The 16,222-nt window shown below is 43.6% G+C and overlaps 1 protein-coding gene and 1 non-coding gene across 3 annotated transcripts; one reads left to right on the top strand and one right to left on the bottom strand.

Annotated features, from left to right (window-relative positions):
• The first annotated feature begins 334 nt into the window (after positions 1-334).
• Positions 335-406, top strand: trnap-agg (transfer RNA proline (anticodon AGG)). Its single transcript has one exon. It is a non-coding gene; the product is annotated as a tRNA-Pro (tRNA).
• A 228-nt stretch (positions 407-634) lies between these two features.
• Positions 635-11,807, bottom strand: klf3 (Kruppel like factor 3 (basic)). 2 transcript variants are annotated; one of them, XM_061275380.1, is made up of 6 exons: positions 11,533-11,806; positions 5,763-5,823; positions 4,812-5,385; positions 4,429-4,576; positions 2,813-2,979; positions 635-2,472 (listed from the first exon to the last, which is right to left on the bottom strand). In XM_061275380.1, exons 2-6 carry the CDS (start codon positions 5,802-5,804, stop codon positions 2,291-2,293), a joined length of 1,113 nt encoding a protein of 370 aa, XP_061131364.1. In that variant the 5' UTR covers positions 5,805-5,823; positions 11,533-11,806; the 3' UTR covers positions 635-2,290. The 2 variants fall into 2 exon arrangements, with proteins under 2 accessions (XP_061131364.1, XP_061131365.1); XM_061275381.1 differs by lacking the exon at positions 5,763-5,823 and having other exon boundaries at positions 11,533-11,807.
• Between the last annotated feature and the right edge of the window lie 4,415 nt (positions 11,808-16,222).

Below are 16,222 nucleotides of genomic sequence, written 5' to 3'. Positions count from 1 at the left end.
ATAGTTGTTGCCCAAGATTGAAATCTGTCAAAATTGTAACTTGTGCCTGCCCGCAACTACCGTCCTCTGAGTAACAACGCAAGGATCATACTGCTCTTCAACCATCTCAAAGAGTGGGAGTTACTGACCGTTGAAGAGTTATCACACGCATGCTATAATATAATAATATTGTAAATTACAATGACATCAGTGACGTGCAATTGCAGTACAAGGTCATGCGTGACGAAATTGTGCATGTTGTAAGTGGTGCTGAAGTATAAAGCAAGCAGAAATGGTTGAACGCATGCCTTCTTTAGATTTGGCTTGATCAGTTTTAACTCGCACGCCAACATGTGGCTCGTTGGTCTAGGGGTATGATTCTCGCTTAGGGTGCGAGAGGTCCCGGGTTCAAATCCCGGACGAGCCCAACGTTTTCATTTTAATTGATCCCGGAAACGTAGTAAGGGGATAAATAGCCTGTACTAGTAACTCAAATCTAATGCAATTGATCAACAATAATAGCACAAGGTTACTAATCTTTTTACAGTACTGTAGATATTTAGTGATTCTCCAAACCTACTCCTCAAATATTGATTCCATGGACTCATATTTTTGAATTACCGTAGAGCAAACAGAATGCGCACAATTCTGAAAATAGTATCAATAAGTTTATTAAATGGTATGAATATTCTGTTTTAAAAGAAATTGCAGACAGATCTGTACAGTTATGTTCACAGTTTAACACATTCCCTTTGAATTACCAAAATAGATTAAAAAGAGATAAGGTTCATGATAGACACAACATTGCAGAAATGTGTAATATTTTTCATTATTATGAGTATCAAAATCATGCTTAATAAAAACCTGTATTTGCCCTTTCAGTCTAACAATTATAAAATATAAATGAATATATATTACAACTTATATTTGCAGACACAAAAACCATACAGGCAAAAACTGAAAAATGCTGATCTGTTGAGCCGCTACATTCGAGTATGTTTAGTTTATGAGTGGATAAATGTATCCCTTTGGGAATGCTGTTTAGAATTTTAAAGTGCACACTGCATGGAGACATGAACACACAGAAATTGTTTTTCTCTTTGTTCTCTGGCGGCTGTAAAGAAGGACTAGCCAAATGAGAGAAAACTGGAATTATTTTGGAATGTAGAAATATTGAAAGCAAACAAGTTCTGTTCGGTTCCTTCCCTTAAACGCTGACATTTTCCCAAATAAATCTGTCTCAGGATAAAAACTTACATTTACATAGCATCACAACCCTTTCAAACAGACCATAATATAAATATACTGTACTGTATAAGCTTGATAAAGAAATGAGAGATTTTGCTGCACTCATGTCCTCACCAAAACAATAATGCCCCAAGTGCAGCAATCTTCACATTTCTGAATAAAATCCATCAAAATACTTTCTAACCCAGATTAAGTGCATCTTTCTTGCATTGTGTTCCATTAAAGTGTGCACATAAGAGAAGGCATTGTTAGAAGCAGATGAGGTGTGTGCTGTTTCAATTTGGGGATTAGCATTAGCTGAGTTAGCTACATTGCTGACAAATACGTGTGACGTGATACAATGTGGAAATTTCACATTTCACTGGCCCTTGAAGGCAATTTAAAAAAAAGTTTTACCTTTGACTAAAATTGGTTCATATGTGTGTGGAAAGTACTGAGCATTTAGTCCATAACTTTGTTATCCAGTTGAAGGTCCATGTACTCACTAGTAAGTCAATGAGGTGCTCTAGTAGCATGTTGAATTTATTCATAAAAGGTAGGGATAGGAAATGAAACTTCAAATTTGCTTCATGAAACAATTGCTGTATTTTTTTGAGTCCTCTAGATGGTACTCTTAGTTCAACAATCCAAAAAATACAACTGGTTCATGAAGCAAATGTGAAGCTTCATTTTGCCATCACCCATTTACTTGTACATGGACCCAAAGGTGGATATCAAGGCCTACAGAATAAATGTCCAAAGGGCTTTCCATATGTGTGTTCTGTAAAGCCACAAGGGGGAAGCACTCTCAAACCAGCTGAGATGTTGCAATCCATTTGAAAAGAGAAAATGTCTGGATCCCTAAATTGGAATGGCAACACGCGGTGAATGATTTCGAAGGTCCGTATGAGTAGCAGTAGGATCCCAGCTCATATTCAGCTCAAAGAGGTGAAAGCGTTAAAGCTTGCCCTAATCCATACATTGGAGTCCAATATTTATACCCCACTCTCCCCAAAGTCAAAGTGGTATAGTCCAACGTTGAATTCAACACCAGGTTTTAATCAAGTTGTCCTGAGCTGGCGTTTCACACCAGTAGGTGGCGCTTTTTGTGCAAGGCCAAGTGGTCGGAGCGGGAAAAGCTGCGCTCGCAGTCGGGACACTGGAAAGGTTTGACTCCCGTGTGCTTGCGAAAGTGTCGGGTCAGCTCGTCCGACCGGGCAAACTTCCACGTGCAGCCTTCCCACATGCACTTGTACGGTTTCTCACCTGCATGAGCACACAAACACGTTCACGGTTCAAAGACAGAAAAATGCTTGAGCAGTTCTGTAGCACAATCAAATGCATAGTTTGTCAAGCTTCACTGAGCCAAGGTACGCACTTCGCATTGCAAAAATCTCACAGCTACTTCCTGAGCCCTTTTAACCCCCTTCGCTAGCCAAAACAGCAGCATTGCTATTTGCATCCATTTTTATGCTTTAATGGGCTGTGTAGCTTATTTGTTCTGTCCAGTTATTGACAACTAGCTGCATTTTATGATTGTGGTTGTAATTCTCAGTGGTACTGCCGTGCAATGGATACAAGGAACCCACAAAGTGAAGTATCTGACCTGTGTGCGTCCTGCGGTGCGCTTTGAGGTGCGAACTCTTTGTGTAGACTTTGTTGCAACCGGAAAAATCGCAGCGGTGGATTCTTCTCTTCCTCAGTGAGTCTGGAGATTCAGCGGGGAGAGGATGCTGAGCGGCTGAATGGACAATAACTGACGGGTTGTTGCCCCTGAAAGCACAGTGAGAAGAGAGTGGATCATGTTAGAGGTTCAACCAGCAGGAGGCGTCTTTCTCATCAGCTTCTTTGCGAGATGTTGAAATCACACAAGTGAACTGTTATTTTGGCAGCGGCAGTAACCCTCCCGCGCAATAATAAGGTTGAAAAACAACTCCAGCTTTTTCCAGTTCACCACACCTATTGGTTTTGTTTCATCACTTTTTTGTCGGAGTAGTCTAAAAATAGGCCAAGTACTGTGCAAAAGTCAACTTCATTCGTTGATTAACGAGAAAGGGGCAATCATAAGGATTAAGTTCATTAATAATAATAATTTTTGAATTATAATTGTTAAATTCATTCAAATGTGGGTTCATAATTGAATTTCTAAAAAATCGTAACTTCTCCTGAAAGTTTTGGGGAGATTTACCAAACCGTTCCACCTACTTAAAATCCTACTTGAGATACTGTGTAGCAGTCATTCCGATGAAAAATACAGAAAAATAATATTTTGGTGGCACAAAACTGCTCACACACCTCAAGTCTCATCAGATTTGATGACAGCTCCCTGATGTTACACACTGACTGAACTCTTTTTTTTTTTTGTGTACGAGTACGTGTGAGTATGTGTGTGTGCATATGTCCATGTGTATACAGCGGTGTGATAAAGTGGTGGTGGTTGAAAGCAGACGCAAGGTGTTGAAATATGAATCTTTCACATCGGTCTAGTGCAAAGGAATGTTTAGTTGCGCACAATACACACACACGCACGCACACACAGTGGGGAGCCAACATGACCTATATTTTGTGAGGTGATGACAGCACTGGCCACACCCACAGCCACACTCGGCACATTGACATTCATCTTCCCAACCGCTTATCCTCGATGACTTCCAAACTATGCCAACAACTACCTGACGACACTTGCCCATTAAATGGCGGATGAAAGGCCGAGGAATAAGCACAGATGAGCGATAGGAGAAGCAGAAGAATAGATGTGGGACCTGCAGATGCCAGACGACGAGCGCTAAAAAAACACAGGAAGCGAAAAGGAGGGGGGGAGGTTGTTACGAAAGACAGAACAGGAAGTGGAAGAGTGGCGGCGACAGGATTCGGATGGCTGATGTAAACTTGTAAAGCTGCCTCGGCGCATGGAGACTCATACCAAACGACCTCGGTGCCTGGAAGTTCAATAATAAATGGTGCAGCGAAAGAATTTGGAATATCCATTGTATCACCTGTTCACATCCATCATCGTTTGGAGAATAAACTTCTACTACAAAAACGTTTGCCATCATGTACAATATTACGGTTGCATGATTAAACAAAAATTAATCGACCTGCAACATCTTAATGTTGCTTTTATTGTTGAGCTTGATTTTGTTGAAATACCTCCTCAATGCTCAATCTTTCGCCAGAGCACAAGAAAATGATTAAGTATGGTTGTACAAGTGTAAAACTTACTCAAATCCGTGTGGTATCCTGATGACCGATGACTTCATGTCGTGGCTGCTGTGGTGCTCATGGATGAGCTCAGGACGAGGCTCGGCTTTGATTAGCTTGCGCAAAATGTGGGCATCGCCCTGGCCATCCAATGACTTTGTGGATTGAACTATGCACAAAGTCAAAGTCAAGTCTCTCGCCAGGGTTACAGTTAACACAAGTCCAATTTAAGAAATTGAGATATAAACATGTTCTGAAATGACAAATGTGATTTGATTTGTGGCATGATTTTGTTGTCGTTTTTGTTTTGCAGGAAGCAAAATAGAAAATAAAGGAAAAAAATGACTGTGTGCATTTTGTTTTGGAGTCTGTTGAAGAAACAAAAGCAACAATTGAGGGCCCACCTGTTTTGTGCTCTCTGCTCCGATGGTGATGACGATGATGGTGATGATGGTCCTCGTCTGTCGTAAGAGGTGGGCTCACCATTATGGGCTGGTGCAAGTGGAGAGGGGAGGGGTACAGGACAGACAGAGGCACCATGACTGGAGACACCATGACCCCCGAGCTCTGGATGACGCCCGAGCCCGCGCCCATCATAGGAGGCACCATGCTGGGGTACGACAGCGAGGTGGCGTGCGGCGGGAGATTGTGGGACGGCGAGGGGTGCCGCTGGGTCAATTGGGGGGAGCAGCGCGGGGAGACGCGGCTGGCAGTGCTGAAAGGGGACGGCGGGGTGCTTCGTGAGGAGGCCGGTGAAGAGGCGGACGAGCAGTGAGGGGAGGACGAGGTGGAGGTGGCGGAGGAGGACGAGCGCTTGCTCACAGACAGATCAACAGGCTCCAGCTGGGCGTGTGATGGGTTGCTGGCAGCATGAGTCTGAGCGAGGGCCTGCATGTGGCTGTGGTGGTAGAGGTGGGCCGGATGGGAGAAGATGACGCCGTACGGCTCCGGCGTTTTCACTAGCGATGAGTAGAATGACTGTGAAAGAAAAGAGGAGAGGATGCAGGAGAAAGGAAAGGGGACAAAAGAGCAAAGATGAACATTTCCGCTCATGCCGGCGAAAACAAGCTTCTACCTCCCAAACAATTACAGGCCGCCAAGAAATGTCAGCACAGCTTTGCTTGGGAATGTCTGTCAGAACCGGTGTTGATTAGCCTCCTGAATGACGGCGTGCGTGGCCATTGTATGCAAATGGCCACTGTACTGCAGCGTACTGTTTGTCCAGGAAGAGTCGGAATGTGGGAACTGGGCTGTCTCGACACGTAGCATGAGTGCGGGTCGCTATGTGCTGACTACATGGCATCAAAACATGCTCAGGCATGAGACACGCACACACACACATACATGTGGCTTACCGTCTCCATGTCTGTCTTCAGGGGGTAATCATACATCAACATGGCTGCAATGGCCGAAATCCTATAAAGCATAACACACAGCAAGCTTAGCATCCATAAAGGAAATGATATGACATTTAATATTATATGAGCAGAACGGTAGACGGACGAATGGTTCTAAGGTTGGGGGTTCAAATCTGGGAGTCCAGTTTAGACTTTACTTGATTATCCTCATAATTTCCCAAAATAAGTTTCTTAGATGCAATTAAAATATTAACTTAATTTTTTTTTGTCAGTTTCTGAGTTCAACTGACTTCCTTTCTATGGAAGATATAATCTAATGGATATGAAATATAACTATTTTCATGCTGTAGACATAAATATCAAATGCATTCAGAAGAGATGAAGATCAAGCTTTAGTTATTTTTCTACTAGGTAAAACGAAAGCATTATATATTATTCCTCTTTTTTTTTATTCTGAAGAAACTCTGATGGCTTCTGGTCAATTCTGCTGTTTATGGATCTTGTTTATTAACCTCTTTGCTGTATCCTCTTCCTCTGAAAGTTTTTAACAACTCGCAAACACCAGTTCCTTTCTTAGTTTGCTCCACCGCCAGCATCCATTGTAATGGAGACACACACACACACAAACACCAGGTGTAACCACAATGACTATTCCTCAATAAGTGTGTGTGTGTATTCACTAGAGCCTTTAGCTAACATGACCTGTACTGAGAGAATTTACCTTACAGCAGTTGTGTGTGTGTGTGTGTGTGTGTGCGTGTGTTTGCGTGTGTGCATGTGCGTGACCCGATCAAAGTCGACAGTCAGGAGACAAGTTAGCCTTTAATTATTAACAAATGGGACACAAGAACACAGGCCCTCACGCCCTTCCAAAACAGACACACGCAAACAGACACACCGGGAGTCCAGATGGCCAACAGACCAATGGGAGAGCGGGAGACTTTGCCCGCCGGGTCAGGAAGGGTGTGAACATGACGACAGAGGACTCGCCCATGGCGCGGCTCCACAGAAACACAAAAGAACGAGCAGTCAGGTGTGGCCGGCGTGCGTGCGTGCGTGGCTCTGCGTTCTAAAGCGGGTTTTTATTGTGTTGTAGTTCAACTGCAGGTCAAGCAGTTGTGCTTTTGTGCTTGCCAATCAGGTGACAGACGTTTTGCGGCGTAGGCAAGAGCTTCTCCCCTTCCGACTGTTTGGACAACGCTCAGGCCTACTGTGATTTCAGCAATGAGGAAATAGTTTCATGCCAACAATACATATGCTCTTTTTTATGTTTTGCTGGCTGTTTTCATACAAGCACAGATATGGAAACGCTATGTTGGAGAAAAAAAAATCACTTTGCCTGAACCCTTTTATATAACTAACGACATAAATATTAGGATACTTTCAAGTTTCCCCCCGGGGGGGGAAAAGGGCTGTAAAATATCGCACACTTCTTTCTGGAAAGATTTTTTGCCAGTTTTTGTGTCACTGACATTGGCCTTGGTTGACATTGGTTTTTGATGGTCTCAAGGTATCGTCCAACCTATCCTTCAATGTGACATAAATTCCAAAGTGACTTAGTGTGTCAAGCTGTTCCCAAAATTACAGTGGCAAAATCTCTCCCGAGCGCTCTAAATTCCTGAAACTCCTCAAAAGACAGAGTCAAACATTTCCCCTCACATTTCATGTCCTCCGAGGTTGATTTATGCTCAGAGAGTTCAATCTTCTTGTCAGAACATGCAGCAAGGCACACAACAAATTGATGACGGCAGATATGAGGCCACACACGGATGCTCACTTTTCTGCATATTATTTTCATTTATTAAGGTAAGAGTCTTTAGGTCCGAAGATAGTGAGGTAATTCAAATGTAAATTGTTAATATTGATTATGATCATCTTCGAGAACACGTGGTAGGTTACTGCTTGATGAGGGACCGACCATCTCTTCTCTAAGGATGTATCAAAAAGCAGACCCGTCTGAAAAAGGGAAGTGGACAATTTGATACATGCAAGATTTGAACCATGCAAAGATTTGAACCATGCAACATCAAGTGAACGTGACAGTCAGCCTGGAAAGTCTAAAAAATAATAACATCCAAAAGAATTGTTTGGTAATATTTGTGTCTCAGAGTCACATGCAAGGAACATTTAAAGAGATTCAACAATTAAAGTTAGCCAAGAAATGCTTAAGTAGGAGGTAACATTCACACTTGCCACCACATATTGGCCCCTCTTGCGCAATCTAATGGGGCTTTGAAAATGGAATACTGGTTGACCTACAACTTGTCGAGTTGAAATGCGCTATACAAATAAAGCTACCTTGCCTTGCCACATTTAAAGTGAATTTTCCCATTGGAAATAGAATTGATCTGTTCCTGGTGCCAACACTTACAGGCTGTGACATTTGAACATTCTTCACTGTTATACAAATCTAAAGAGACAATAGGCAATCTTAACACTGACAAGTGAGGGGGGCCAAAATACTCCAAACAGATCTAAACCACAATTACAACCACAAGAATGAACACATAGCTAAATGGATGCCTTTCTGAGGGTGTCAATAAAAACCCAACATTATTTGCGATTCAACTCTTCTCCTAGAGATCATAAGTCTGTGCACGGGTAACTAATTCGCTTGGCTGACCTACTTTTATTGTCGGGCATTGTATAAAGCAGGCTTTTTGCGTGCGGCTCAAGTTGACCTGCTGGAAATTTTACAACACAAAGCACACTCGAAGCTGAGGTGCCAGTGTGTGCTGCACCTACTTTGTAAATAAAAGTCGACTACCTGTGCACTCTTGATGTGTGTGTTTGTGCATGTAGAGTGTGGTTGGCAAATATTGTCCTTTTAGGTCAGCGGCGCCCAACCTCGCAAGACACCGCCCACTTTAACTTCATCTCTTCTCGAAACTTGTCTTCTTCTACACCGCTCGCTTCCTATCTATCGGCACCGCACGCTCTCCTCTTTCCTCTCGCTCCATGAATGATAAAGAACAACATGACTGAGGGGGGAAAATATTGTGGCTTGGAGTCCCTGGCTACCGACTTAACCACACGCGTGCACATACGCACACACTTGCATGCATGCACACAACCACACACCACGTTTCTGCTTGCTCAACAGAATACACACATTAAATCACTAAAAGCTTAAATTATAACAGACATGAACACATGCTCGTGCGTGCACACACACAGACATAGACACACACACACGCGTGCATACACGCACAGGGGGCTTTGCGCGTGCACGCTCTAATGGCAAAACTGCTGGAGATGATGAGATCACCAGAGAGAGCGCAAACCTCCAGACGACAGCTTTGTCCAAGAAACACGCCACAACGCACATTTCTCCACATTCTTATTCGTCTTCTCAGTCTTTACGGACTCATTTCCACTCTGAGCTCATTCCTACTTTACCCCCCCTCCTCCAATCCACCCCTCTTAGCCTTACGGGACGGAACTGATTAGCGCCGACTGATTAGAATGCTAACTGCATGATTCATCAAGGTGATGAGGTAATATCAGAGGTGTTTTCATTTACACCACCATGTAGTTGAACTTTGATGTTTATATGCCAACAACTTGGGCGAGATTTTTTTGATATTCATTAATCTTCCAAAACGGTGTTGCCAAAATGATCAACAAAGTGATTAGCAACAGACACTGCCAGGCCACTAGGTGGCGACTTACTCCTGGATGTAGTGCCCTTGTAGGAAATATGTACTTCTTCGGTGGCTTCTACTGTGTTCAGCCGTTACGTTCAAATTCCGATAGATGACATCAACAAGCACCGATGAGCTTGCCCTCCATCATTATGATCATCTCCATTATTAACCCTGGTCATCATCACTCCAGTGCTCATTCACACCAGCACAGAGCCCATCTCTTGCACAACGAGAGTCTCTGGAGAGCCAGACACAAGGAGGCCATCAGTCAGGAAAGATGAACCAAAATCTATCATTACACACACACACACGCACGCACGCACGCACACTAAAAGTCAGGCTACAGCTGACATACGAAGACACCGTACACTCGGCGGAAAGGTGAAGCTTTCCAGAGAACAGCGGAAGCCCTTGCACTGTTATTATTTCCACACGGCGTGATGGGTTGAGGGCGCTAAAGAAGAGAGGGGAGCCAGAGAAAGAGAAGGGAACAAGGGGAGGGAGGTGGGGGGGGGGGGCTGCTGCTGGGGGCCTGTGGTTTCCTGTCTCACTGCCCCCCGAAAAAAAAAACTTCACCTCCCTACCTAAATAATAGGAGAAGGCGAATGGAAGAAAAAACGAAAACAGCCACACTAACCTAAACTATGTCAACCTGGAAGAAATAAGGAAGCAAATATGACAAAACCTCAATGAACCTCAAGGGGAGGTGGTGTGTGCGTGCGTGTAGAAGAGTGCGAGTGTGTGTCTGTTGTGTGTGCTTGTGGGAGGCGGGAAGAGACAGATCCGGTGGTTGAGACGCAGGGCTTGTGTAACAGCCTGTTCGCGTTTCGTTTTACGGCCCGGCCCGTCTGCGTGTGCTCACCTCTTCGGCTTCTTCGCAGAGGAAGACCAACTATCCAGCAGCCACCAGTTTAATGTTTAGCTCTTGTGCTCCACAAGACGTGCCCTTTGAGCAGCGTGTGTGTGTGTGTGTGCACTCTTACGCATTTTGTTCCACCAGATAACATCAGCATGTTGATTCAGGGAAAGAGGCGCAGGGGTGGGTGGATGTATTGGGGGGGTGGAGGTGGGGGGGGGTTGGCCCTTGAGACAAACTAGTGTCCAAATAATCATAAATAACTTTCCTTAAAGCTTCCACCAGTGCTCACAAAGGACTATGAAGTCAGACAAAGAAGCTGAGGTTGCCCCCGTTCCACTCATCCGCCCCCCCCCACGTCCACATCCCTTTCTCCTCCCTCGCTTTTCGCTCGTTGGCCTCTAAACAGGATGAGGGCTTCATATGCCAAGAGGAATGTGTGACGCAAGCCTTAGCCTTGAAACAAAGCACAGGAAACGTGGAGAGACACACAGCCAGGGGGATGGAGGGACGGGCCTCGATGAGAGGATGCAGGGGGGAACGCAGCGCATCAGGTGTGACTCACACACCTGTCACCTCACACCGTGTACTCAGCTGTCACCCCTACTCTGTCTACGTTACTAGCTTTGGCATCATAATCACCTCGAATGACATCATTAAAGAGCCTTTCCAGCACACTGAACAATTAAGGCAGGAAAGTGAGGGATCAAACAGGGAAACCTTAAGTCGCAGGACACTGGTCTAAATTGTATTTCAAACAACCCGACTCTCACTCACAACTGCCCAGACGTATCTGTAATTGACATATTTGAATATTTGCTGTTGTTATTCACAAATGTAAATGTACTAAATATTGTTGGAAATTAATAGATCATACAGACTGAATAAATGTTATCACACACTTGACTTCAAAGGCTCCACTGGTACATCCTGGGAATCAAACCTACGGTCCTTCACCCCATGTGCGTATTCGCAACCAATTGTCTACATTTGCATTCCATTACAAAACGTCCCATAAGAAGCTACACAGTATTTTAATTTTGACAGGAATGGACAGTGTAATATTAAACAGCGTACTTCTCAATGTGTAAGACAAACCTAAACCAGACAAAAGTGTCCTTTAAAGATAATCCCATGCCTCTCGAATAAATAAATGCTATAATTATAATTAATATGACACTAAACTTTCTTCAGTGTGTCAACGAGGCAAACCAACAGTGTCAACCCTTTTGTTTTTTCCGTTATTGAATGATGATCAACTCACCTTTCAGACGAAGCAGGAGCCGTCTACTTGCTGGAGATACTTGGAACGACTTTCTCCGCTTTAGTCCGCTGCAAAGTGATTCTATTGCGGCGTCACTGACATGAGAACAAGTCCGTCAACTCCGCGCGGTGGTGTCGACGCGCTGAGGGCGACAACTTCCCTAACTTAACGAAATCCACTGACTTACACTTTGTGTGTCTGTCAGTGTGTGTGTCTTCGATGTGTCGTGTAGAAACTGCTGCTGTCACATGATCCACACTGTGTTTTCTCCGTGGGGTCGGTCCGCTGGGCGGGACCGAGGCGGGGTGGTCCACGCGATGTGCGTGCGCGCGCGCTCTGTTATTTTAACATTGTAGCGGACCTTAGGACCAGTAGTCGTGTATAGTCGTGTGTCTTTTACGTCATATTGTCTTTGTAGCTTTGATGACTTTTGTGTTTCGTCTCATTTGTTGGCAGTCAGTCATGGAATAAAGATTTGTTCCTTACTTCTGCCACAACATGATTTATGGGAAATGATTTCTACTTTTATTGCAATATCAAATATGGGAGCACATTCAAACTCACACTATAAGGATTAGAACTGTGAAGATGTGCAAACCACTTTCTGCCCAGCTGTTATGTCCACCGTTCCATTTTCTATAAGTTTCTGAATTATATTAAGTTCATTTTGTGCAAGTCAAATTACTGTCAAGGAGTTTTAACTCTCCTTGAAAAAATGCTTGAATAAAATAATTTTGAAGTCTTAAAACAACCACACTTTTAATGCATTTAGCATGCTTTTAGTTCCACAGTGCACCTGCTAAAATGTTATCAGTTCATCATGTGATCAATTAATGGTTAATTTTGAGCTATCACCGGTTGATTGTAGTTTTAGTTTAGGTAGACAGACAAGTGTCACATCATGAGAAATTCTTACCTCTTTAATCTTAATCAAATGGACATACATACTTTGAGTGTTTACCCCAAATATTAGACAACATCAGTTATTCAAACACTATGACGTTGGCATCTGTCATCACAGCTCTGTACGTGATAGCCGTGCAGACCTGAGACTACGTCTCGCATGATTTACATGCGAGTACAGGAGCTTTTCAACTCTAAACATTCATTGGTGTGGCCTCAGTCAGTATGATAAGTGGAGCATTACAGGAGAATAAAAAAAGAGGGAAGGCTTGCAGTGCAGGATGAAGTGCCGCCATTGGAAATGGGTTTCTGTGTCAAACGTGACTCAGATGGAACACAATGTACCACACTCCAAAGTACACACAAAGCCTAAAGGGACTTGAGAGAACAACATCATACAAGTTTCCAAATGATGCGTAAAAAAATAGATTTATATCACTACTGCTACTTCTTTCTCTGGCTTTGATTTAAACTACAGGTGTCAAACTCAAGGCCAGTGTGCCAGAACCGGCCTCCTCATTATTTTACGAGATCCACAAAAGCTTGCTCCAATTCTTGCATAATGTCTGATTAAAACTAGCAATAAAAATGATAAATAAATGAATGCAGGCTCAATTATGTAATACAGGAATGAGAAATTGGCTGGCAGTGGTCCTATCATTGATTCCCCCCAAAAGATAAAACATTGGGGGGAATTATAAACATATTCCCTCTATCTCGCCGTCTCCAACTGCCTGCAGACGATCTTGCTGGTGATGCCAGTGAGCCTAGCAAATTTGTACGTCACTACTTGCACGTTCACTCTTATGTGACTGTTAGTTGACAATTATTTGAGTGCAGTGACAGGAATCCCGTCAGGTGGCCTTTGTCCTGCGCCACTCCCAGCCGCTCGCTCAATTTGCTGTTCAAACATGATGGTTACTCTGCAAAGTGGTCTGGCCTTCTGCTAAAAAGCGGCACATGCACACCGACAGACAAACGAGCACAACCTACCATTACGTACGTTGAATTCTAACTCCGTCGACATCACACTCCCATTGGGTTCAGCTACTTTCCTCATTTAAATATGAATAAGGAAATCGCTCATGCATCGTAATATTAGTGATGATTTGTGATTTTTTAGTTTTGCTGCAAGATGTTTTGAATGTGTGAGATATCTGTCTATATATATATATATATAAATAGATACATTTGTTTGTGTGTGTGTGTGTGTACTGGGTGGCGTTTCACTGAATCGCCTCCCCCGCCCTGTGGGGAGTAGCGCTTCCTCCTCAGTCTTCAGAAATAACAGACAGCTTTATTGTGTAAGAAGCCCGCCTGCTGTCAGTCACAATCTCTCGCGGGCAGAACACTTATTTGTTTTGTATTTGTCGAAGCTCATCAAGAAAGGGCGTGATGCACTTTATGATTCAAGGAAGCCAACAGAAGGAAACAAAGCGAGGCAGAAACAAAGGCAAGCACTGATGGCTTTGTACTACATGTCCACGTTTCCTGTTACCCAAATGTCACAATTCCTCAGATCCATAGTCAAGCTGCCAAACAGTAGGCAGTGCCAATTCTTGGCCTGACCAACTTTGGAGATTAGTTTGCACTGGCGTGACATAAGTGCGGGCAGGCCCCAATGACACACAGAAAGCCAACATCGACAGGCCAAGTAAACCCTCGGTAGCACCGTGAGCCAAGTAGACCAAAGAGCTGGTGCCATGACACCTTGGCTGCCTTCTGGAGAGGGTCGAGTTAAACGGCCGGGTAGGGGGGGGGGGACAGTGACAACAGCAGACATCTGCATCCTCTATTTTTGTCTTTTTCACATTGTGTCATCATCTGCCGGGTTGAAAAAAGTAACCAGTCTATTTTACAAAGGAGGTAATCGAAAATAAAAAGTAGATAAATAAATACACAAGAAGTACTATTCGACTTGAGTACGGTACTATTTCGTCACGTAGAGGTTCCAGATTTCAGTTACTATACAGGAAACGCTGGAACCTGTGAAGACTCAAATCTCAGGTTTGTAGACTTATCACGATGGGGAAAAAACACATGCACACACACGCTCAAAGAACCCCCCCCTTCTCCTTCCTGGCTAGTTACAGATGTGAATAAGTGACAAGTGGAGTCCTGGTTACACCCTGGCTCCGAGGAAGGGTGGAGAAGAAAGAGAGAGACATTTTGTGGACGCTGGATGTGCTGACAGGACACAGGCGGTCACGCCCAAACTGTGGCGCCTGACCTTCGCCGACAAATAGTAACACCCTGACACACAAACACAGAACGCACACACGTGTTTACAACCGCTATCCCTCCCTGCGGCCATTTGTCTGTGTGTGCGTGACTCAGCAGGATCACTACAATGCGCCTGCGTGTCCACCTCTTGGCCACATACTTAACGTTGCCATGGAAGTTCACAGGGAAGGTGGAAGACTTGGGAATGGGAAAGCGTTTTGAGGGGCTCACTCATACGATTGTCATAGTGGAAGAGGTCATCCAAAGGGCAAAGAAGAATACAATGCATTTCAGTGGAATTTTTTCACTTTCAATATACGTATTTGGAAAGGAACTAAATTTGAATTACTCTAAACTTTTGAATGCAGAAGTCCAACTGTCAAATGCTTTGGAACTTTTTGCACTCCGTTCCACTTTCTAACAAGGAAGCTGAACATTTGCATTTGAGCCGTGAAAACTTCTAATGACAGCCGTCCACCTTTCTGTGACCCCTCCAGTTTCTCACAGTCACAAATACAATTTCCAAAGCACCATTTGAATCTTCTTGCAGTTGAAATGATCATTGCCGCTTTGACATGTACGGAAACCAGGAAATGGTAAAGTTCATGTTCTCAAATCATGTCAGTCAAAAACAAGAAGAACTATGTTTAAACACGTAACTGTAAAACGGCACGTGTGCATCAATGAAACCTCAGGCAAAGACAACGTGTTAACTAGCAGTTGGGGCATGTGAGACATTGCAACTTCTGGCAAGTATGAGGAAACGTGGGCTTGCGCAGCCTCGATGAAACGCCCTGGGTCACACGCAGACGCACGTATACACGGCCTTGCCAAGATTGAACCTTTTTGCTCATCACCTCGAGGCCAACGTTAATCGCGCATCCAAGCTGAAATATGTGAATACATTTGTTGTGTGAAACTTACTAAAGGCCAGTTTTCATGTGCTCGGCATGAATTTACTTTAGACCAAATTGTTGGCACACTTCCAAGTATACCAGTGGAAAATTGTTAGCTTCTAGCTAATTATGGACTCATCTGCAAGAGCTTACATCAACGGAGCGGCATTTTGTCAATGTGACTCATGATTGATTGTTTTATTTATTATTCGGAAAAACATGTTCCGTCCTTAACGAAGGCACACAGCCACTCCTGCATCAAAATACAGACAATCCAGAATAGTTGGCAGCTATTTTTAGGATTAAATCATTCTCAACCATTGATTGTGTTTTCAGATTTAGGAGCACTTTGTTACAGCTTTATCTGTTTTTGAAATGTTATCTAGGAATATAGTTGAGTTTAGTGCTTCCTTCTAACAATGGCAGTTGTTGTACAACTAGTTCTGACATGCTTTTAATGTGCCTCTCCCTTTAACCACAAAGAGTTCCTGGAATCAAGTGTATGTTCTTTATAAATGCTGTGTGTCATACTGTTAAAAATATTCAATCATGATATGAAGTAGTGTTTAGGTACTCGGCATGTTTATACAAGAGGGAGCAAAACACCGTCTTTAAGCATGTGCGACATCTGCGAGAGCTTTTTACACAAAAATACAACGAAAACTTGA

This window comes from Syngnathus typhle, linkage group LG3 (genome assembly GCF_033458585.1).
Source record: "Syngnathus typhle isolate RoL2023-S1 ecotype Sweden linkage group LG3, RoL_Styp_1.0, whole genome shotgun sequence".
In the NCBI taxonomy this organism is placed as follows: Eukaryota; Metazoa; Chordata; class Actinopteri; order Syngnathiformes; family Syngnathidae; genus Syngnathus; species Syngnathus typhle.
This window is presented reverse-complemented; position numbering and strand designations above follow the sequence as displayed.